This window comes from Leptonychotes weddellii, chromosome 5 (assembly GCF_054177405.1).
Source record: "Leptonychotes weddellii isolate Sample4059 chromosome 5, ASM5417740v2, whole genome shotgun sequence".
NCBI classification, from domain to species: domain Eukaryota; kingdom Metazoa; phylum Chordata; class Mammalia; order Carnivora; family Phocidae; genus Leptonychotes; species Leptonychotes weddellii.
This window is the reverse complement of record NC_138373.1, coordinates 159,752,589-159,775,493: the sequence shown is the minus strand read 5'-3', so window position 1 is coordinate 159,775,493 and position 22,905 is coordinate 159,752,589. Positions and strand designations below refer to the sequence as shown.

General features: G+C 57.1%; 2 protein-coding genes across 7 annotated transcripts in view; one reads left to right on the top strand and one right to left on the bottom strand.

The window, feature by feature from the left end:
- The window catches only part of SBF1 (SET binding factor 1), a 29,705-nt gene extending 22,013 nt beyond the window's left edge, over positions 1-7,692 (top strand). For 4 of the 6 annotated variants that reach the window (XM_081822738.1, XM_081822735.1, XM_081822737.1 and 1 more), the window contains 5 exons: positions 4,023-4,130; positions 4,225-4,436; positions 5,068-5,155; positions 5,246-5,377; positions 5,462-7,692. In XM_081822738.1, the coding sequence (XP_081678864.1) occupies positions 4,023-4,130; positions 4,225-4,436; positions 5,068-5,155; positions 5,246-5,377; positions 5,462-5,560 (639 nt within the window). In that variant the 3' untranslated portion in view covers positions 5,561-7,692. The remainder of the gene's footprint in view (positions 1-4,022; positions 4,131-4,224; positions 4,437-5,067; positions 5,156-5,245; positions 5,378-5,461) is intronic. The other 2 variants (XR_014145981.1, XM_081822736.1) reach the window with 2 other exon arrangements.
- Positions 6,982-22,905, bottom strand: part of PPP6R2 (protein phosphatase 6 regulatory subunit 2) — a 71,078-nt gene continuing 55,154 nt past the window's right edge. The window contains exons 5-18 of the mRNA XM_081819020.1: positions 18,421-18,696; positions 17,196-17,260; positions 15,353-15,468; positions 13,755-13,840; positions 12,813-12,893; positions 12,323-12,420; positions 11,720-11,777; positions 11,443-11,567; positions 11,105-11,268; positions 10,562-10,724; positions 10,388-10,476; positions 9,811-9,973; positions 7,874-8,098; positions 6,982-7,796 (exon numbers count right to left, since the gene is read on the bottom strand). Coding sequence (XP_081675146.1) covers positions 7,745-7,796; positions 7,874-8,098; positions 9,811-9,973; positions 10,388-10,476; positions 10,562-10,724; positions 11,105-11,268; positions 11,443-11,567; positions 11,720-11,777; positions 12,323-12,420; positions 12,813-12,893; positions 13,755-13,840; positions 15,353-15,468; positions 17,196-17,260; positions 18,421-18,696 — 1,761 coding nt within the window. The 3' untranslated portion in view covers positions 6,982-7,744. The remainder of the gene's footprint in view (positions 7,797-7,873; positions 8,099-9,810; positions 9,974-10,387; positions 10,477-10,561; positions 10,725-11,104; positions 11,269-11,442; positions 11,568-11,719; positions 11,778-12,322; positions 12,421-12,812; positions 12,894-13,754; positions 13,841-15,352; positions 15,469-17,195; positions 17,261-18,420; positions 18,697-22,905) is intronic.

Genomic DNA, 22,905 nt, shown 5'->3' with positions numbered 1-22,905 from the left:
ACAGAGTTAATGTCTGTCGACAGCGCAGTGCTGGGCCTGGCCTAAAGGCAGCCGTTGCCCAGGGGTTGGGGGGACACGGGTGACCCACAAGCCGAGAGGGCAGAGGAGACCCTCTTTGTCTCTGGTGATTCTCATGACGTGAATTGTGCCGCTCAGCTTCCTCACAGCGTCGTGTCATCGTGGGGCCTTGTCATTCTGACTGGTCTGCGTCTTTGTTGAAGCTGAGTTTCTCGCACTCAGCATGTGGTTGGTTTTACCCAATCTGACGGTTTCTTTCATTGGAGTTTTTAGTACCTTCACACTTAGTTATTGACATGGTTGGGTTGGAGTCCAGCTTTTTTTTTTTTTTTAAGCAATCTGCACGCCCACCGTGGCGCTTGAACTCACGACCCCGAGATGAGGAGTCGCACGCTTCACCCCTGAAGTCTAGCCTCTTGCTGTTTGTTGACTGTTTGTCGTATTTAGTTTTTGCTCCTTTCCTCCTTTTCTGTTTTTCCTTTCTAACAATTGAGCATTCTGCTGCATTTACCTCTTGAGCTGCATGCACATCCTCGTGCTCGTCTCAGCGGTTGCCAGGGACGGCGGTCACGCGTCAGCGCCCGCCCGCTCACCTCACGTATTCTACACGTGACGGAAGCACGCAGCACGGACTGTGTGTTTTAAACAGTCAGCTTTGTTTGGAAGACTTTAGAAAACGAGGAGGAAGCCTCCTCTGCTTGCTGTTTCTAGTGATCCTCACTCCTCCCTTTCTCTTCAGCCTGAAGAACTTTCAGCGTTTCTCGTGATGCAAGTCGGCCAGTGACGGATTCCCTCGGCTTTTATTCACCCAAAAATGTCTTTGTGGTGCCTTTACTTATTTTGGAGGTTTCCGGCATACTTCATTTTTTCCACCGTGCTGTGTTTTCCCAGGTGCTCAGTGCTTTTACTTGGCATCACTGAGGAGTTGGTTTGGAAACACCTCAGGGTTCCACCAGCCGGGACGGTGGCCGGCCGCCCCCTTCCCGTGGCGTGACTCTGCCCCAGGGGCGGGTTCCGTGCCGTCCACGCCGCACAGCAACATGGACGGTGGCTGTGCTCCGACGTGGCCGTACTCGCCGGGGAATTAGGCGTCCACGTCGGGGGGCTCTGCCTTGCCGTTGTTTGCTCGGTGCTTTGATCTCCGAGACAGCTTCGTGCGTTTCTGGCCAAGGGAGACATCGCGGAACTGCAGACAGACCTGTGGCAGCCGCGGTTTGCTGCGGCTTTGTGTCCAGTCCCCCCCGAGGGCCCTGAAAACACAGTGGCTTCTGGCTGGGCCTGTTGTGCCCTTTTATTTTTAGTTTTATTTATTTAAGTAATCTGTACACCCAACGCTGGGCTCGACGCACAACCCCAAAATCAAGAGTCGCACACTCCACTGACTTCTCCAGCCAGGTCTCCCGTGTCTTCGTTTTTAATTTTTTTTAAGATTTATTTATTAGAGAGCGAGAGAGTGCAAGCAGGGGAAGGGCAGAGGGGGAGAGAGAATCTGAAGCAAACTCCACACTGAGCACAGAATCCGACACGGGGCTCCGTCCCATGACCCTGAGATCATGACCTGAGCCAAAACCACGAGGCAGACGCTCAACAGACTGCATTGAGCGCAGGCGCCCCAGTGCCTTTATTTTTTAAAGGGTGTTTTCTGGGCACCTGGGTGGCTCAGTCAGTAAAGCATCTGCCTTTAGCTCAGGTCAGGATCCCAGTGTCTGGGATTGAGCCCCGGGTCGGGCTCCCTGCTCAGCAGGGAGTCTGCTTCTCCCTCTCCCTCTGCTGCTCCCCCTGCCTGTGCTCTCTCGCTCTCTCTGTCAAAGTGTTTAAAAAAAATAAAGGGTGTTTTCTGTGGATATAGAATTCTAGGTTGACAGCTTTTTACACTCAGCAGTTTAAAGATGTCATTGCATGGTTTTCTGGCATGCATTGTTTCTCTTTTTTAAAGATTTTAATTATGTATTTGAGAGAGAGAGAGCATAAGAGGGGAGAGGGTCAGAGGGAGAGGCAGGCTTCCTGCTGAGCTGGGAGCCTGATGCAGGGCTCGATCCTGGGACCCTGCAATCACGACCTGAGCTGAAGGCAGACACCCAACCGAGCCACCCAGACGCCTGCATTATTTCTGATTAAAAGTTGGTGCTTTTCCTTATCTTTGTAAACTCCATGTAATGTCGCCCTTTCTTTCTCTACCTTTAAGATTCTCTATTCACCTTCGGTTTCAGCAATTTGACCATCATGTGGGGTTTTAAAGTTTATTTAAGTAATCTCTACACCCAGCATAGGGCTTGAACTCATGACCCCCAAGATCAAGAGTTGCAAACTCTTCCAACTGAGCCAGCTAGGCGCCCCTTACGTAGGTTTTTTTTGTTCCTCCTTAGAGCTTTTTCAGCTTCTTAGATTTATGGGATGATAGTTTTCATCAAATTTAATGCAATTTAGGCCATAATTTTTTAAGCTTTTTTTTTTTTTTTTTTAAGCTTTTGTTTTTAAAGACTTTATTTGACAGAGAGGGACACAGCGAGAGAGGGAACACAAGCAGGGCGAGTGGGAGTGGGAGAAGCAGGCTTCCCGCCGAACAGGGGGCCTGATGCGGGGCTCGATCCCAGGATCCTGGGATCATGACCTGAGCCGAAGGCAGACGCTTAACAACGGAGCCACCCAGGCGCCCCATAGGCCATAATTTCTTTAAAAAGTTTTTTCTGCACAATCTCTCTCCCTCATTTCCTCTGGGACTTGATTGTCCCATTGGTCCCTGAGGCATATTTGTTTCTTCTTTGCAATTCATCTTGGATGATTTCTACGATCCTACCTTTAAGTTCACTGCTCTTTTATTATGTTTAATATCTTCTTAAGCCTATCTAATGAATTTTTCATTTTATTTTATTTTTTTATTTTTTAAAGATTTTATTTATTTGAGAGAGAGAGAATGAGAGAGAGCACATGAGAGGGGTTAGGGTCAGAGGGAGAAGCAGACTCCCCGCCGAGCAGGGAGCCCGATGCGGGACTCGATCCCGGGACTCCAGGATCATGACCTGAGCCGAAGGCAGTCGCTTAACCAACTGAGCCACCCAGGAGCCCCAAATTTTTCATTTTAGATATTGTATTTTTCAGTCCTAGAATTTCCATTTGCATTTTTTAAATATAGTTTCCATGCTCTGTAGAGATTTCCTGTCTGCTTGACCATTATGTCTTTTTCTTTACATCTTAAACATATTTATAACAACTGTTCTGAATTTCTCGTATGCCAATTCCAATACCTATTTCTTTTTTGGATCTATTTCTTGTAACATCTGCCTTAAGTATGGCTCTCATTTTCCTACTTTTCTAATAATTTTTTTAATAATCGACATTGTGGATTCTGCATTGTTGAGGATCAGGATTGTGTTGTCTTCCTTTAAGGAGTTTTGGATTTTATCCTTGCACTCAGTTAAAGAAGGTGTGGCTCAGCTTGGTCTTCTCAAGGGTCGTCCTTCCGCTTTGCTAGGGCACTTCTAGAGAAGCCTTTATCCTAGGGTTAGAGGAGCCCGACTCTGACATGGCCTCTCCAGGGCTTCAGCGAGGTACCTCCACTCCGTTTGGAATTCCTGCATCTTCCTGCGTTGGGTACCCTCCAGAATTTGGATTTAGCTCACAGTGTCTTGGTAGCTGCTCTCTGCCAGGCTGGTGACATCTTGCCTGGCCCATGGCGGTCTACTTTGGCCGAGGACTCAAGCCGGCCTCTGCATCTCTAGAGCTCTCGTATGCCCTCTCCTGTGCCACCCTGTGGATCCATGCGTGTCAGCGTCCCCGAGCTCCACACCTCTGCCCAGCGCTCCTTGTTAGTTTGCACAACTAATTTTTGTTCTCTCCCGGTAATTGTTTTTGCCCATCCCCTGCCCTCACCCACTTCCGTGCTCCCGTAATACAGGTCAGACCTTTCCGTCACTTCAACTTCCTGTGTTCCGTGATTCTGTCTTAATGTATTTCGGTCTGGGTATTTTCTTCTGAGTGACCTTAGTTTTCCAATTCTCCCCCAGGAGCTGCAGCGGCTGGAGGCGGAGCTGGGGCGACCCCCTGAGCGCTGGAAGGACACCTGGGATCGGGTGAAGGCAGCACAGCGCCTCGAGGGCCGGCCAGACGGACGTGTGAGCGGGCGTGGGTGTGGGTGGCCAGGGTGAGCTTGCGGTCAAGAGGGGTGGCGGCCACCGGCCCTGACACAGGCCCCCCTCCTGCTCCCAGGGCACCCCCAGCTCCCTGCTGGTGTCCAGCGTGCCCCACCACCGCCGCTCGCTAGGTGTGTACCTGCAGGAGGGGCCTGTGGGCTCCACTCTGAGCCTCAGCCTGGACAGCGACCAGAGCAGCGGCTCAACGGCGTCCAGTTCCCGCCAGGCAGCCCGCCGCAGCACCAGCACCTTGTACAGCCAGTTCCAGACCGCCGAGAGCGAGAACAGGTGTGAGGACGCCTCCCGCTCTGCCGTGGAACCCTCGGAGCTGGGGCACTGGGTTGGGGCGGTTCTCAGGGTGGGGGCCGGCGTCTCAGGGGACTCCTGGCCATTCCTTAGGTGGAAGGATTTGTGAGGGAGGCCGTGATGCCAAAATGGTGGCCCAGGCATAAGCTGACCGTGTGAGAAGCAGGAGGGCTCTTCTGGAAGGGGTTTGGGACGTAGAACCAGGAGTAGAGGGACAGCAGCTGTGGGGTACCCGTGAGGGCAGGCAAGGCACCAGGTGAGCTTGGGGCCTGGCAGGCTGGAGAGGGGCCACCTTGCCACGGTCACCTCCCCGGACCCGCCTGCTGCGCGTTCCTCGTCCGAGGGCACCTGCCCTGCACGTGCAGCTGCTTCCCAGAGACCCTGAGACCCTGGTGCTAGACCCTCTCTCGTGTCCTGTCCTGCGAGGGGCAAGGGAAGGGGCGAGGGATGGGGACTCTCCTTTCTTTTCTAAGAACAGCCCCAGGGCAGCTTCATGACCCCCTGGCCAGTCTAGCCTTCGAGTCCAGCCTGGGTCTGTTTGAGGGCAGGGGCTCAGCTGGCTCGGCGGGTAGGGGTGGCCCTGATGGCCGGCCTGGTCCTGCTGTGCATGCAGGTCGTACGAGGGCACCCTGTACAAGAAGGGGGCCTTCATGAAGCCCTGGAAGGCCCGCTGGTTCGTGCTGGACAAGACCAAGCACCAGGTGAGTGGTCGGGGGGCTGGGGGGGGTTAGGAGCTGGCAGGGGGGAGCGCTGCCCTGACTTCCTGCCCCCCCCCCCGGACCCCTCCTCAGCTGCGCTACTATGACCACCGTGTGGACACGGAGTGCAAGGGTGTCATCGACCTGGCAGAAGTGGAGGCCGTGGCCCCCGGCACTCCCACCCTGGGTGCCCCCAAGACCGTGGACGAGAAGGCCTTCTTTGATGTGAGCTGTGGCCGGGGCCCAGGGACGGCAGGGCAGGGGGCTCTGTGGGGTGGGACCGTGGAGTCAGCGACCGGCCGTCCCCAGGTGAAGACGACGCGTCGCGTTTACAACTTCTGTGCCCAGGACGTGCCCTCAGCCCAGCAGTGGGTGGACCAGATCCAGAGCTGCCTGTCAGACGCCTGAGCCCAGCTCTGCTCCAGCTGCTGCACGTCCCGTCGTTAGAGACCACTAGGGGTGGGCAGGGCCCCCCGGCCATGTTTACAGCCCCCACCCTCGACAGTATTGAGGTCCCACCCCCCAAACTTAGGTGTACAGCCCCTGCGAGCTCCCACCCCCGCCCACCCCCGCCCGCCTGGCCAGCTGTAACTTATTCTGCAGTTATGGGTGAGCGCCGGCCGGGAGGCGGCCATGGTACAGCCCTCGCGGTGGGCCTGTAAATAGACACCCCCCCACCCCCAGCTCAGCATGTGGTCCCAGCTGGCCGGCCACAGGCAACCTGTTCCTAGAACCAGAGTCTATAAAGAGAGAACTAACAACACGCACATGCCTGTGTCTCCTCGGCCCGTCCAGAGCCCCCGCCAGCCACTCTGCGGGGCCCACGTCCACTGTGGGGGGGGCGAGCTGGTGCCGGGGGTGGGGGGAGGCAGCTTCATCAGGCCCTTGCTTGGTGCCCAGCCACCCTCGGGGGTGGTCTTGGGGCTGGCACTCCCCCCCACCGCACCCCCAAGCAGCCCCTGGACAGAAGGTGGCCATCTGCAGGTGTGCTCTAAAAGGGCAGATGGGGCCAGACTGTCCGGAGGATAGTCCCAGGTTAGAGGAGGGAGTGATGGGAGGGAGATGCTGATGAGGGCGGGCTCCCTGAGGGGCAGCGGGTTACAACGTGTCGGGGCTGGGGGTCCTGGGGAGTTTGCTCCAAATGCCCGCCCCTCCCCCTTCCTGGGATCTTGCCTCAGGCCCTGACCGTTCTCCATGCCCTGGCCTCTGTCTGGGGCGTGATGGGTGCCACTGGGGTTACCCCTCTCCTTTCCCACACAAATGTGAGTTCCACCTGCACCTGAGCCGGCCAGGTGGGGTGCGGGGGATGCCCAGCAGGTGGTGGCACCTGTTGGGGGGAGGTCAGCAGCAGGTGTGGACACAGGCAAGACCCACAGGTAATGTCAGGTGAGTCGTGAGGAGAGCCCCCGGTTCTCTCTGGGCCACACGGACAGCTATCGGACTGAGGGTCCCAAGGCCCAGGAAATCCACACCTGGGGCCCTATGCCCACCTGATTTCACACGGGGGCCGGGCAGCCACGAGGCTGTCCCTGGGAGGGAGGTCAGAAGTCACCAAAGCAGGGGCCACAGGGTGAGGTCAGTGCAGGACCAAGGCTGTTGAGTGGGCTGACCCACCCCCTGGCCCTGAGTGCCCAGGGAGGCCCTGCTGGCCGCCCCCCTTGCCCAGCCAGTGAGGACGGGACGGCCCTGGGGACAGCACTGGCTCGCGAGCTCCAGGCGGAGCTTGTTTAAAAAGAGCAGTTCAGTACTCGCTCCGGTTTGGGGACTCCCTGCTGCGGCCACGCCGGTCAGGCTGGGGTCCAGGGCCTGCAGCTTAACAATACACAGGCTTATCAGTAAGAATAACACAACTTTTATTGGGACTTGGGGTCGTGGGTGCCCTGTCAGATTATCAGAACATTAAAAATGGACTCCACACAAAATAATCCTACAGACCCCTCCAGGACAACGTGGCCTGGCCCTGCCCTCCCCAACAGGTGCAGACCCCACCCCACCTGGCACCGCTGAGGCCAGTCTCCGCACCCCTGCGCCCCATCCTGCACACCCATGGCCAGCCCCCGCCAGGTGCCCCAACTGCCCCACCAGGCCGTGAGGGTCTTATTTTAAGGCAGTCAAATTTTGCAGCCTGGCTCAAGGCCAGCTCCCAGGGACACTAGGCAGCTAAGACCCTGTCTGGCCAGTCCAGCTCCAGACCCACATCTGTCCCCAGAGCCAGGAGACCCTTTGCTGTGGCTGGACACAAAAGTGCAAACACGTGGCTCTTTCCTGCGTTTGTTTAAAAAAAAAATCCGTAAAAACTGAGGCTCGGAGCCCATGGCATCCATGCCCATCGCGGCCCTCCGTGCGCACGGTGTCTTGGGGTCGTGGCCCCCGGCTCCCGCCGGCAGAGCGCACGTCTGAGGCCTTATTGCTGTGCGCGGAGCTGGGGTCAGGCGGGAGAGACGCAAGCCGGGCTGTCCGACTGGTTCCAACTGGCAGCCCTACCAATGCAGCATTTATTTTAAAATTAAATTAAATTAAATTAAAAAAGACAAATTGCATCACCAGGTAGTTTTCTCGATAAGGGCGCGCCGTGGCTGGGCGGCAGCAGCATCACACGGGGCCGTTCAAGGCGGCTCCTGCAGGGGGTGGTGAGTCCATCTTCCTGTAGGAGGACGGGTGGGGGTTGGAGACCTCAGGGCCCGAGAGACCCGTGCAGCCCCCCCAGCCCAACCTGCTCACCTGTCTTTCGTCACGGTGCCCAGGACGGCTACCGTGCACGTGGCTGGGGCCGCAGAGCTGATGGCCACCACAGGCCCCGGGGAGCCTGCCACGGTGGCTGGGGCAGGGCTGGCCTTGCTCGGTGCTGGGCTGGCCGCCACAGCAGCCTCGGGGGGCACAGCCACGGCCGAGGTGAAGGTTGCTTCTGCAGGCGTGGGGGAGGTGGGGTCTGACAGCGTGTCCGCCCTGTATGGCAAACGCAGGCTCCAGCGTCCTGGACCACCGCCAGGGTAGCCCAGGGACCCACTTGGCCAAGGCAGCTCTGCGTCCCCAAGTGCTAAAAGCACCAGACAACCTGCCTGTCCACTGAGGCCCCAGACCTTCCAGGCGGCGCGCATCCCAAGCTTGCCCCCCGACACCTGGTCCCTCTCCAGACAGCCCCCAGCCCCACGCCGGGTTATGGGAGGGCCCGCAGGCCATGTGCCCAGGAACGCTCCCTCCCACGCCTGGAGAGGGCAAGAATAGGTGACCTCAGGACACTGGCCCTCCTCGCTGCAGCCCAGCAGGAGAGTGAGCCCGTGGCTCCCCATTCAGCCCACACCTGCCCAGTGCTTGCTTCTGGTACATGTGAGACCACCTCCAACCACACAAGACCCCTGGGAGCCAGGCAGGGTGGAGCAGCCACGGACAGCATAAGAAACAGACCCTAAGCCTTGGTGACCACGTGTTGGCCCAGATGGGCATCACCTGGGGGTTCCCCACAGGCTGGCTGGGAATGCTGGTGCAGACAGCCCTGGAAATGCATGCTTGCTTTCACAATGACCATACTTGCTTTTCAGAGCAGAGGTGGTTTGTAGGTGGGGGAGTCAGGAAAAAAGGAAGAGGTTTTAAGACTTGCAGTGATTCTGAACTTTGAGAAAGAATTAAACCCATTCAAGAACCCGATGTGCACCTGTAATCCAAGAGCCACCATGCATCGGCCCTGGTGCCCTGCCCCCTCGTCTGACCCACGCTTGTAAACACTGAGACCCCGCTGGCTCCAGGCTGTGCCCCCCAAGGGCAGGGGGCTAACGAGGACAGGCCATGTTGTTTGAGGTCCTGAGAACGAGTGTGCTGTGAGCCAGAGTAGACCCCCACCAATGGGATGGACCAAGCCCCAAAACCATTTGGGACCCCCAGGGCTGGGGCAGCGGGCTGTGGGGGAAGGAGAGACCACACCACTCACGCAGTCATGTACCTGGTCTTTGTCCCCTCCTGCTGGGATTCTGCTGGGGGACCTTCCCCCTTGCCCCTATAAGCTTCGGCTCCACCACCACCTCTCTCAAGTGCCCACCGGCCCCCAGTTCCCTATTTTCACAACTCACAGCTCCTTAACACTCCCCCCACTCCCCGCCCCCCAGCCCACCAGACCCAGCCAGGGGTCGGTCCAACGATAGATCCCAAAGGCCTGGACCTTCTTCCTGTGCCTGAGGGAGGGATGCGTGGGGAGAAGCTTGCTGGGAGGATGCCTGCAGTCAGAGTTCACGTGGCCCAACGAGGTCTTCAGACACCCCCATCCTGTCTGAGCATGAAGGGCATTTCTGAGGTGCAGGCTGAGTGGGGCATAAAGGCCATTGTGCCCTCTCCCCACCACATGGAGCAACCCCAGATCCTGGGGTGGCAGCTCAGCCGGCCAGAGACCCAAAACCCTGGCCACTGTCCTCAGTAAGACCTAGGGGTGAGGCAGCCCCAACTCCGAGCCTCCAGGGTGGGACCCTGAGGCCCTGTGCTTTATCTCAATGAAAATGCCCCTGACCCCTGGCTCCCACTTAGATAAATGGGCGTCCCAACCCCCCTAGGGCCAGCATCCTCGGTCATGAGGTCATCAGGGTCAGCCTGCTCCCAGGTGAGCAGAGTGCCAGGGACAGCCAGAAATCCGTGTGCCCCTGGGGACCCTGTGCCCACCCCATCCTGCACACCTGGGGACTGATGCGGGCAGCAGGGGAGCCTCCCGGCTGGGACCCAGACTGACAGCTTCCAAGGCACCAGCCATCTTCTGCTCGTCCTCACTGTGGTCGGAGACCACCAAGGGGGCCTTCCTGGTGACACAGGCGCTCCAGGCACATGGGGAAGCCGGGCCTACTACAAGACGGAGCTGCTGACGTCCAGGGAGGACAGAGGGGCCGCAGGGCACGGCCTCAGGGTCCTCAAACCCACGTGTGCATGTGTGCATTTACAGAAACTGTATGAAGAGACGGTCCTCCCCCAGGCACGGAGGGCCCCCACTCAGCCCTGTGGGGCTTCCAAGCCTGTCTGATGAGGGGCTCGGGGTCAAGGACCCTGAACAGCCCCCAGGATGGCCAGGGAGGTGGCGCAGTGCATGGGGGTGATCTGCACGGACAAAGCAAGGCTCCCAGCAGTGTGGATGGGGCAGGCCGGTCATATCTGCACCCCAAGGACTGCTGGCTGCAAAGCCCAGCATCGCCAGGGAGACACAGCCCGAGGGGCCTTGGCCATATCCTCCCACTCCCTGTGCTCAGAGCCCCTCCTACTCACGGGCTCTCTCGGGGCCCTGCTTCGGGCCATCCTGGGCATCGCCGTGGCCCATGTCCACTGGGGAGCTGCACCTAGGCCCCGACTCGGAGCTGTGGAAGGCAAGGCTGAGCCCCCTCTGGGGACATGCCACCCCCAAGGGCAGATGGGGTGACCTCCCGGCCCGCCCCACCTCACCAGCAGAAAGGCTGGAAGTCGGTGAACTTGGCCCAGCCTTTTTCCTCCAAAGCCGAGGAGCTGGGGGTGCTGGCTGCCCACACGTTGGAACCCACATCCACCGCCACTCCCGGGGCCGGTGCCGGCGAGTTCACCGGCTCGTCAAACACCGTCCACGAGGTGCCTGCTGGGGGAAGACACAGCAGTCCAGGCACCCTTGACCCACAGGTCGGCCCCACCTGCCTTCAGGGCCCTGAAGCCCGGAGCTGCGGGGACCCCACAAGAAGTGGACCAGTGGTGTCAAGGCCACCAACTGTGACAATGTGGCTAGGGTAACCTCAACTGGGGGCAGGGGGCAGCCGGGGTCTGCCACCAATCCTGCACCACCACGGCTGGGGGCATGGGACAAGTGCCACCTTCAGGAACATTGCTCGAAAGCTCGTACAGATCAAGTGAGCAGGTGACAAAAGCCCACTGCAGCCCCCACCATGCACAGGCCGGCCGGGGCCTGTGTCCCTGTCCAAGTCCCCTGCCCAGCCTGAACCCTGTGTCCCCAGCATCTACCTTCTGAGCCACCCTCCAAGCGAGGACCTTCCTTCTGGGTAGAAGCCAGAGGGGCACCTGCCCGAGCGGCATCCTTGTCTGCTTCCAAACCCTCCTTCCTGTCCTGGCCTCCACGCTCCAGGCCATTCTTGGAACAGCTCTCTGAGGTGTGAGGACCCCCAAACCTGGGGAAAGACACATGGTCAGAGCAGCCCCCAGCCAGCACCACACGGGGACCCTGGGAGCATCCTGTCCTGTGCATCCAGAGCATCGTGGCTGGGGCAGGGCTGGGAGCGCGCACACAGCGTTCTGGGGCCTCTCTGCCTCAGGAGGCTTGGGGAGACAGGTGGGCCTCACACCTGGCTCTGGCCGTCACCCGGGCAGTGCAGTGCATCTCCTTGTCCTCCCAGATGTCATCCTCCTCGTCATCATCAAAGGGCTGGATGTGGTCACTGCAGCAGGCCTCAAACAGAGCTGCGCTGGGCTGCAAGCAAGAGCACCCACGTAGCTACACGTGGCTCCCAGAGGGGCTTAGCCAGGCAAGGGGCTCACAGGATGGGGGCCCTGTCTCCCCCTGCTGCCCACCCACCACTGTGTCCCCACCCACACCCAATGAGCATGGAGCAGAGGACTCACACTGTCCTCGTCAGCATCAATGCTGAAGTTGATCTCCGCGATCCTATCAAAGGGAGCACTGCAACAAGGGAGATACTCAGCACCTTGACTGCCGCCAGGGCTGCCCAATGCGCCGGGTACTTTCGCTCATGCCCTTGGCGGATGCCAGATGCAGCTGCACCTCCTGGGAGGAGCACAGCCAAGTCCAAGGGTGTGGACAGTTCTGCAGGCAGCGACCGGCCACGTGGGTAAAACAGACGGGGGCCTCAGTCAAAGGGGGCGGCTCTCTGAGCCCGCCTCCCTCCTCACACACACTTGCTTTTTTCCACCTGGGTCCACTCTGTCCCTGGTCTGCACGGTGACAACCTGCCATCGCTGAGAGTGTCTCAGCCCGGCCCCTCAGCTGAGGAAGTGGCAGGACAGCCTCCAGGGCCAGGCAGGACGAGGCCGCAAGCCTGGAACCTGGTCACACTGAGCAGAACCCAGCTCCTTCCAAAAGGGACAGGGAACAAGGTCGTGGGAGAAGAAGGAGGCTCAAATGGGGGCCGTGGTGTGCAAGGGAGGCTCCCCAGTGACAGGATCCCGGCCAGGGTGGACAGCCCCGGGCACATCCTGGGAGCTCACTTGACACTGTCATCCTGGTCAGCAAACTCCTCGTCGTTGAAGCCAAACTGATCCACGAAGGTGGCCGTCATCTGCTGGACCTGATACTCGGAGAAAGCCTGGCAGGGAGGGTGAGGCAGGGCAGGCCTCAGCCCGAGGCTGCTCCCAGAAAAACCCACTGGTGCTTCTCGGCTTCTCCCAACCTAACCTCTCGGGATAACAACAATGCAGGGTTGTGTCCAAAGAGCTTCGTTTCCTTTAAGTTTCAAGATCATCCACCAGATCCCCCAGGGTTTACTGATGTAAGGTGGCTCAGGGGGTCCCCCCCTTGTTACAGGGGCTGCACCTCCGGCCCCTCCCCTGCTCGAGCCTGGTGCGTGGGGACTAGCACACTCCCCTGGGCTGTCTGCCGTGGCAGCTCAGCAGGGCGCCGTCCAGCACGCCCCGGAGGCCTGAGGGCTGCCGAGAGCGGGTCAGGGCTGCCGGAGGTGTGCAGAGTGGCCACACGCACCTGCTGCAGGGACAGCTCATTAGGGAAAACGCCCTCCATGTCCTCATCCTCACTCGAGGGGTGAAGGTGGTGGGTGCTTACCTGAAACAGCCAGAGTGGGTGGACGTGAGCCCCGCACCCCCCGGGGCTCCTGCCCCCTAGCCCCTCCCCTCAGCATAGGGCACACTGGGCCTCGGGCATTAGGAGCCCCGAAGAACACACTAGGGGTCCTGGTGTAACAGGGAGGGAGCTCTGCTGAGGCTTCAGGGGGCCAGTGGGGCCTGAAGCCGGACAGGTCTGTGTTCAGGACACGGAGCCGGAGACTCCACTGCACACAGGCGGGGCCACGTGGGTGCGCACAAGCACACGTGCGTGCACACAGGCGCACTCACGCACGCGCGTGCGCACATGCACTCACGCACACGCGCACTCACGCACGCACGCACACGCACTGTGCACACGCGCGCGCACACATGCACGTGCACTCATGCACATGCACTGCACCTGCACGCGCGCGCACACATGCACAGGCACGCACATGCACACGCGCACTCATGCACACGCACACTGCACATGCACGCACGCATGTGCACTCATGCACACGCACATACACGTACACGCACTGTGCACACGTGCGCACGCACGCACTCACGCGCACGCACGCACACGTGCACTCACTACACGCGCACGCACACTGCACATGCACGCACGCAATACACGTACACGCACTGTGCACACGCGTGCACATGTGCACACACGCACGTACAGTACTGTGCACACGCACGCACACGTGCACATAACGCAGTGTGCACACGCGCGCGCACACTGCACATGCACGCACGCACACACGCACATAAACGTACACGCACTGTGCACACGCGCGCCCACACAGACAGGAAGGCATGGCCACTGCACCAGCTGACGCTGTGCGGCGGGAACAGCCAAGCCCCCCAAGCCCCTCACCAGGTCCACAGCGTTCCTGCGGTTGGTCTCCGCCAGGGTCTCCTCCACAAAGTTCTCCCAGCGCCCTCGGCAGTCCGCAGGGAGCCCTGCAGGGGAGCACCGCTGGTGAACCAGGTGTCAGCGCTACCGCGCACAGGTGGGGAGAGCCCGGAGGGGACATCGGAGGGCTGTGGGAAGGGAAGGAGGCCAAGGGTCCCGCAGGAACTCGAGGGCGCTCACAGGGACAGGGCCTGAACTGAGCAGGCGCGGAGCCCTGAGCTTACTTGGCGCGCAGGTAGCTGCAAAGCAACCAGGGAGGAGGACTGCTGAGGAAACACAGCCCAGCTTCCTTCTCTGCGCACCCCCTGCCCCCGCCCGCCACCAGCCCTCTCCGTCCCACCCATGTGCCTGTGTGTGCCTGTTTTCTGGAAAGGTCACAGCCCCAGGAAGAGTCCGTCTGCAGCCGGTGACGGAAGATCACGGCAGAGAGCTTCTGGGCTCACCTCTTGCACCCCGACCTGTACCCTTTGTGGGGAGCCTCCCCGGGCCCGCACACCCCCTTGCTTCCATCCTGGAGGGCCACCCAGAGCTTCCTCAGCTCACCTCTGGCCATGGGCCACAAGGACCACAGCTGAGACCCTGTGAGGGTCTCACAGACCACAGCCTGTGTGGCCAGGCCACAGGTCTACACCTGCTGCACAAGTGGCCTGACCGTTTGCGGCCCAGCTTCCTCAGCTGCATGATGGAGGATGAGCCCCAGCATCTCCCTGTGCCTGCTCCAGGATCAGGCACCTGAGGCCTGGCTGCAGCATGACCACCTTCCCACACCCCCTGTGGGGACCCTCCCGACGGAGCTTACTCCTTTGTGCAAACACCATTCACTGAGCACAAGCATCCCACATGGGGCTGAGGAAGACTCCTGGTCAGGAAGCTGGTAGAACACCAACCCCAGCACCTTGGGGAGTCCTGGCTGCTGTCCACCCTCAGCCTCCTTGACTCACTCATGCACTCCACCTATCTGTCCATCTGTCCACCCGAGCTCCGGGGCCTCTCAACATCCTGCTCAGGCTGGCCCGGGCATCGTCCGCCTTAGCGGGGTCACACAGACCCTTCTGAGCTGCCCGCCTTCCTGTCTGAACCACGCCAGGACATGAGGGCCAGAAAGGGGTGCGAGTGTTGGGGCTCCAGGTCGGGAGGGTGGGGGTGTCTCAGGCTGAGAGCAGAGGTGAGGCCCGACCAGAGGAGGGGCTGCCTCTGCTCAGGCCCCACAGCCTACTCTCGAGCACACAGGCTACCTCCCGCAGCTCCCCCAGCTCCGCAGACTCGTGCTGGAAAGGTCTGCAAAACTGCCTGAGTCAGAAAAGGAGGGCGGCATTCAGACAGGACTCGGGTGGTCCCTGAGCAGAGCGCAGGAGAACCTTGGGCCACTTGTGCTCCTGAATGCTGGCACCGGACAGGGTCTCTGGGAACAAGGAGACCCCCCACGGACGTCTGTTCGGACACCTGGGACCCAGGCCCACCTGAGAGAAGGTTCCACGTGGGAAAGCAATCTGACTCCAGTGCAGTTACCACTTGCTGAGGGTCAGGGGTCAGAGGCAGCAAGGGCAGGAAGGGCTCACCTCGGATGACGTCGCTGATGTGGGTCTGCATGGGGCCCTTCTCCAGGTTCTGCGCCACCGCGTTGGCGATCCGGGTAAGGTGGCCCATGTTGCCGCGCCTCATGCCGCCCGCTGCCCTGGAATGAGCGGCAGGACCAGGGGGCCACTGGGGTTGCCTCACTGTGTGTCCACCAGGGCCCTGACCTTGCCCCGCATGGCCTTCCCTGTGCCCACTACCCCCCACCCCGCCCCGGCGAATCCTTCCTCACAGCCTTACCTGCAGGACACTCATTTTTGGAGAGCACCCGCTCTGTGCCAGCCAGTAACTCCAGTCGCACTGCTCCTACCCCACCGTCCAGACCAGACCTCCATGCTAGCAGGGCCTGATGGGCCTCCGCCCGCCCTGCAGGCCTGGTCCAACGCCGTGTCCCTCGACCCACTCTGACACCTCTGACCTGTCCTAGCCCCCGACGCCCTCCCAGCTCCGCCCAGAGCTGGCTGACCCGAAGGAACACCCAGTGGGGCAGAAGACTCAGAAAGACCAAAATACAGTGCATCTCTGCTGTACGTGCTGACCCAGGGATGATCAAGAATGGACACACAGGACCCAGAAGCAGGCAGGCCAGGGCAGGGGCTGCTGCAGGAGGCCGGCGGCTCAGAGCTGGCCTGTCTCTGCCAGGCTCTCTGCCCGGTGTCCATACTGCCTCCCCCTCACCGAGCCCTATGCACCCTGAGGCCCACGGCCTGGCTTCTGTCCACCGTTCCATCCCACGCTGCCATGCACACGCAGCTTTGTGTTCAACCTCTCATCTGTCACACATGACCCAACAGAAGGGCACCTCTTAAAATCCCTCCTGTATTAGGAAGATGTAAAATGCTCACACATCTAGAAATGCAGCACTTGAGTCACAGAGTGGACAGAGTTGCTTCTGACCATGTTCTCTGTCTTAAAAGCCTGACGGCGCCCCGGAGAGGAAGCAAAGGTGAGCCCCTGAGCCCGTGAGCCCAGCCTGGCAGAGGAAGGGGTCAGGAGAGCGCCTGTGGGACAGGGAGGCCTGCGAGGAGCTGCCCAGGGCGCAGGAGGACAGGGCCAGGGACAAGGCCTGTCAGCCTGCCGTCTTAACCTCTGGGGCGTCGTGGACCCTCAGTGACAGCGATGAAGTACCCCCCCAACAGGTGCCCATGTGCACAAATACAGAATGTACAAGAGCAGCCTCCGCCCAGGGCTTCAGTGGGTATTGCAAGGACCAGGCCCAAGGAAGGACAGATGGCCCCATCTTGTACGTTGTACGTATTCTAGAGGATGCAAACTGGTGGGTTCTGTACCAGCAGTATGTGGGCCATGAACCAGGTGAGGTCAGAGAGCCCCTGGGAGCAGAAGTCAGCAGGGCCAAGGGAAGGCAGGGTGAGGGTGGGGCTGGGGCTGCCCACACTGGGCCCCACAGGCCACACCTCTGCGGGACCTGGGTGGTCGAGACTTCTAGGCAAGGGTGAGACCATCTGTGTGTTTCAGAAAGATCCTAGCTGGGTGGGGCAGGAAAGCCAGCAGGAAGTAGCTTAGATGCGCTTGGGAGGTTTCAGGGCTCAGTGAGAACTGGCTGGTGGCTGGGGTGGGGAGATGGGAGAATTGAGGACACACTGTGGGTGTAAGATGGGGTCTTGGCTGACAGATGGGGAGGGCGGGGGTGGAGTATAAAGCTGCTCGGGCCTGTCTCCTCTGGTCCCCCTAGGCTCTGACCTTCCCTGGACAGCACTTCCAGGTGTTCATCCAGGAAAAGGACCCCCTTCCTGGACACCCCGTGGTGGCCCCAGAAACCTGCACTGGGCCCTCAGGCACCCCCTGCAGCCCCCCGGGGGTTCTTACTGAGCATGATCATTGGCTTCCCAGGCCTCCAGGATCCTCTGGACCAGGCAGCACTTCTGGAACAGCTAGAGGGCCAGGTGACACTGGTCAGGGTCTACAGGGCTGCACACTCCCCTCCACCCACCCCCAGACGGTGAAGCAGGCACATGAGCACAAGGCTCACTGTGGGCAGGGACACCATTGCGGCCTCTCTGCAGCCCCTAGGTCCCCCGAGGGCTGCCCAGTTCCGCTCCTTCCCCTTGGCTTCCTCCCACCTCCTGTGTCCAGAAGCAAGGAGTGAGCCTGAGTACTGTTTGCTGTGCCTGCACGTTTGTTCTGTGACTCAACTCACACCCCACCCCACACGGGGCCCCCTGCACACCCCCACCCCCGCGTGGCCCTCACCACTGAAGTCGCCTGCCCCCAGCTGTCTACCCCCTGGGCTGCTGTCCAGCTCAGGCCTGCACGTTGCAGGACGCGCTCAAGCCACACCTTCTATGGGGACTCTCACCAAAGACCAAGGCCTTCCCGAGCCTCTGCCCCTCCTGTGTGGGCCTCACAGCCAGCCTGAGGGTCAGGGCTGTCCCTGCACAGCCCCGGGCCTTGCCAGGGAAGCATCTCTAAGTGGGCTCCTTGACACGGGGAGGGGCGTCAGTGCTACTTCTCAACAGCACCCAGCCGGGCATTTGCTTGCTTCCTCTCCTCCTTAGCAAACACCTGCTGAGGCCGACTCTCTGCCAGACACAACACTAGAGCGGTTCAGGGCAGAGAGACACAGACACCAGGGGTGTGCCTGCTTGAGGCCCCGGAAAAGCTGTGGGCAGTCCCGGAGGTGAGCGTCCATCATGCACTCATGGGCGAGCAAGGAAAAGGAGAGAGAATGTAGTTTCAAAAGGTCCATAATCCCAGAGCATTTCTCATGAGAATTTTCGACTCCTGCTCTCTCTTTCCCTTGCATTTTCCTTCATGGCTACGACAGGGTACAGCAGACTGGCCTGGAAGGAGCAGACCCTCCCCCTCCGGCGCCTCGGCTCCCCCAGTACAGTGGCCCTGGCAAACGTGGACACTTCCTTTGTGACTCGCAGTCTGATGGGTGGAGGGAGGGCAGCGCATCAACGTCCTGGGAGGATTAGGGGTGGCCACGGGCGGCCAGCGTTAGTGCCGACATCCACACACTGAGGGTGGGGCTCAGCAAGCAGTGATGCGCAGGGCACACAGCAAAACACAGGTCACTCGCCGGACTTACGTGGGTCACCATTGTGCTCTCAGGGCGGCTGGCGGCAGGCGGGGTGGTGTCTGGGCCCCCGTTCCCGGGCAGAAGCTGCACCCCGCTCTCCGGTCCGCTGGCTTCCGCCCTGTCCTCCCGGGCAGCATGGGACAGGATGGCGGCAATGCATAGTTCCACTTGGAAGTGCAAGAAGTTATTCCAAGTGTACTTAAAAAACAGGTCCTGGGGTAAACAGAGGACAGAGGAAAGTCTGTGGACTGGTTTTCTCCTGGCGGCGGGACCACACAAGTGAGGGGATCACTGTGCCCTGGCCATCTAAGTGGTCAGGGGACGCTGAAGGTTCTTCCTTGACACGGTCTCTCCATGACCACCTGCCCTTCCATCCCCAGCCTGCTGCTTTGTTCCGCTCCCGGTAATCTCTGCTCTCATCTGACCACGTCCTGTGGTGGGCTTATCCTTTGTCCTTAAGTTAGAAGCTTAACTCACTCACTTTTAGCCTTTTTTCTTTCCCAGGTATCCTTATACATTTTGCTATATGGTATTTTTACTATTCTTCCTTTATGATCTGTCTTTGACCCATGAGTTACTGGAAGTACATTAAATTCTCAGACATCCAGGGATTCTATTCAGGAGGGGACATGAAATCGAGAGGTGCACACGTGGGCACTCCCTGAAGGAACCCAGCAGGGCCCAAACCTCAGCTGCACAGGCCGAAGCCCAGAGGAGGCTGAGTGAGGGTGGCCGCATGGCACCCCTGGACCAGGGCTGGGCACGGCAGCCTGCTTCGGGCTCTCTGGTCCCCGATGCCAGTAGGGAGGCAGCAGCAAGGAGGAGTGACACAGAACGCCTGTCCACATCCCTCTGGCCACAGTGGCTATGGCAGCCTGTGTCTCAGGCCCTCTGCTGTCCACGAGGGAGGAGGAGGGGTGTGCAGGGGGGGAAATGGGGCAGGAGGACAGGGTGTAGACTCCACCCCAAGACAGGAGTATGGGCCCTTCCTCCACACCAAGGATTTGGGAAATGGCTAAAGGCAGGAAGCCCATCTGCCTAACACAGTTCTCCACAGAAACATGGTCCCAAATCTCAGCTTCGCTCTCTCTGCCTGTGTGACCTTGAGTGACCCTGGAGGCGGCTTCACGATGTTACCTATTCTTCAACACAGAGTCAGACCCACCTTCCAATAAAGAAAAGCCCAGGGCCAGACAGCTTCACTGGTGAATTCTACCAAACATTTAAAGAAGAATCAACAACAACAATCCTCAAACTCTTCCCCCAAAAAGAAGGAACACTTTCTAATTCATTCTGTGAGGACAGTATTACCTCGTTATCAAAGCCAGATGAAGACACGCCAAGAAAACCACACACCAATATCCCTTATGAACATCAATGCAAAAATCCTCAACAAAATACTAACAAACCAGACTCAGCAGCATGTTAAGGGACTACACTCCAAGACCAGGCAGGATTTATTCCTGGAATGCAGGGATGGTTCGACATCTGAAAACCAATGTAATGCACCATATTAACCAAATAAAGGGGAAAAAAAAAACCAAACACACAATCGTCTCAACTGATATTGAAAGCACATTTGACAATATTTGACATATTTTCTTGATAAAAACACTTAATAAACTAACAATAAAAGGAAACCTCCTCAACGTGATAAAGGTCATGTGTGGCTGGCCCACGGCAAACACCACACTCAAGGGTGAAGGACTGAAAGCTTTCTCTATGAAGAGCAAGGCAAGGATGCCCGCTTTCAATGTTGCACTGGAAGTTCTAAACAGAGCAATTGGGCAAGGAACAGAAATAAAAGGCGTGCAAACTGGAAAGAAAGAAGTAGAATTACCTCTTTTCACAGATGATGCAATCTTATATGCAGAAAATTTCAGATTCCACACAAACTGTTGAGCTAATAAACAAGTTCAGCAAAGTCACAGGACACAAAATCAACACACAAATAGTACACTTCCACACACTAGCTTAGATTAAAAAAATTAAGAGAACAATTCTATTTATAACAACATTCAAAAGAATAAAATACTTAGGGGGTGCCTGGGTGGCTCAGTTGTTAAGCGTCTGCCTTCGGCTCAGGTCATGATCCCAGGGTCCTGGGATCGAGCCCCACATCGGACCCCCTGCTCAGCGGAGAGCCTGCTTCTCCCTCTGCCACTCCCCCTGCTTGTGTTCCTTCTCTCACTGTGTCTGTCAAATAAATAAAATCTTTAAAAAAAAAAAAAAAGATGGGCACCTGGGTGGCTCAGTTGGTTGAGCGACTGCCTTCGGCTCGGGTCATGGTCCTGGAGTCCTGGGATCGAGTCCCACGTCGGGCTCCCTGCTTAGCGGGGAGTCTGCTTCTCCTTCTGACCCTCCCCCGTCTCATGCTCTCTCTTTCTCATTCTCTCTCTCAAATAAATAAAATCTTAAAAAAAAAAAAAAAAAGATACATATAGGGGACGCCTGGGTGGCTCAGTTGGTTAAGTGTCTGACTTTGGCTCGGGTCATGATCCTGGAGTCCTGGGATCAAGTCCCACGTCGGGCTCCCTGCTCAGCGAGGAGCCTGCTTCTCCCTCTAACCCTCCCCCTTCTCATGTACTCTCTCTCTCTCTCATTCTCGCTCTCTCAAATAAATAAATCTTTAAAAATAAATAAATAAATAAAAATAAAAAAAAGAATAAAATACTCAGGAATAAATTAAACCTAGAAAATGAAAGACTTGTACACTAGAAACTACAAACAGTGCTGAAAAGAGTAAAGAAGACATAAATAAATGGAAAGACTCCATGTTCATAGATTGGAAGACTTAATTTTGTTAAGATGACAATACTACCCAAAGTGCTCTATAGACTAATTATCTATCAAGATCCCAATGGCATTTTTTTTTGGTAGAAATAGAAAACCCATCCTAAAATTTATACTTTTTTAAAGATTTTATTCATTTGAGAGAGAGAGAGCACAAGAGAGGGGAGGGTCAGAGAGAGAAGCAGACCCCACTGAACAGGGAGCCCGATGCGGGGCTCTGAGACCATGACCTGAGCCAAAGGCAGTCGCTTAAGAGACTGAGCCACCCAGGCGCCCTCCATCTTAAAATTTATATGGAATCTAAAGGGATCCCAAACAGCCAAAACAATCTTGAAAACGAACAAAGTTGGAGAACTCACACTTTCCAGTTTTAAAACTTACTACATAACTACAGTAATCAAAATAGTGTGATAGTTGCATGAGGACAGACATATAGACCAAAAAAACGAGAGTCTAGAAATACATCCTCACATATATGGCCAACTGATTCTTTTTCTTTCTTTTCTTCCTTCCCTCTTTCCCTTCCTTTCCCTTTCCCCAGCCCCTTTCCTCCCTCCCTGTCTTTCTTTCTTTCGTTTAAGTAATCTCTAAGCCCAGCCTGGTGGTCAAACTCACAAGCCTGAGATCAAAAGTCACATGCTCTACCCACTGAGACAGCCAGGCTCCACATGGTCAACTGATTCTCCATGAGAGCATCACGATCATTTAAAGTGGGAAAAGACAGTCTCCCCAACAAATGGTGCTGGAAAAACTGGATATCAGCATAGAAAAGAAAGAAGTGGGACCCTTATCTTACACTACATATAAAAATTAACTTGAAATAGATCAAAGGCCTAGTAAAGCTAGAACTATAAAACTCTTAGAAGAAAACATAGGAGGAGAGCTTCATGACAGTAGACCTGGCAATGATTTCTTGCATACGACATCCAAAACACAATCAATAGAAGAAAAAAATAGGTAAGTCGGACTTTATCAAGATTTACAACTTTTGTGTCAGATACTATCATCAAGAGAGTGAAAATAATCTACAGAATGGAAGAATGTATTTTCAAATCATACATCCGGTAAGTTCTAATATAGAGAATATATAAAGAGCTCCTACAATTCAACCATTAAAAAAAACCCACTTAAAAAATAGACGAAGGAGGGCGCCTGGGTGGCTCAGTCGGTTAAGCGACTGCCTTCGGCTCAGGTCATGATCCTGGAGTCCCGGGATCGAGTCCCGCATCGGGCTCCCTGCTTGGCAGGGAGTCTGCTTCTCCCTCTGACCCTTCTCCCTTTCATGCTCTCTGTCTCTCATTCTCTCTGTCTCAAATAAATAAAAAAATAAAAATTAAAAAAAAAAAAATTATTAAAAAAATAGACGAAGGACTTGAACAAACAGTTCTCCAAAGATAATCATCAGGGAAATGCAAAGCAGAACACCCCTGCCGTGAAATACCACTTACAACACTAGGATGCCTATTATTAAAAAACAAACAAAAAACCCCAATAAACAGAACACAGGTGTTGATGAGGATGTGGAGAAACTGGACCCCCATCCACTGCTGATGGGAACGTAAGTTGGTACAATCACCGTGGAAAACAGTGTGGAGGCTCCTCAAAAAATTAATCACAGAAATACGTTCTGACCCAGCAATCCCACTTCTGGGCATACACCCAAAAGCAATGAAAGCAGGTCTCAGAGAGGTACTGTCCAGC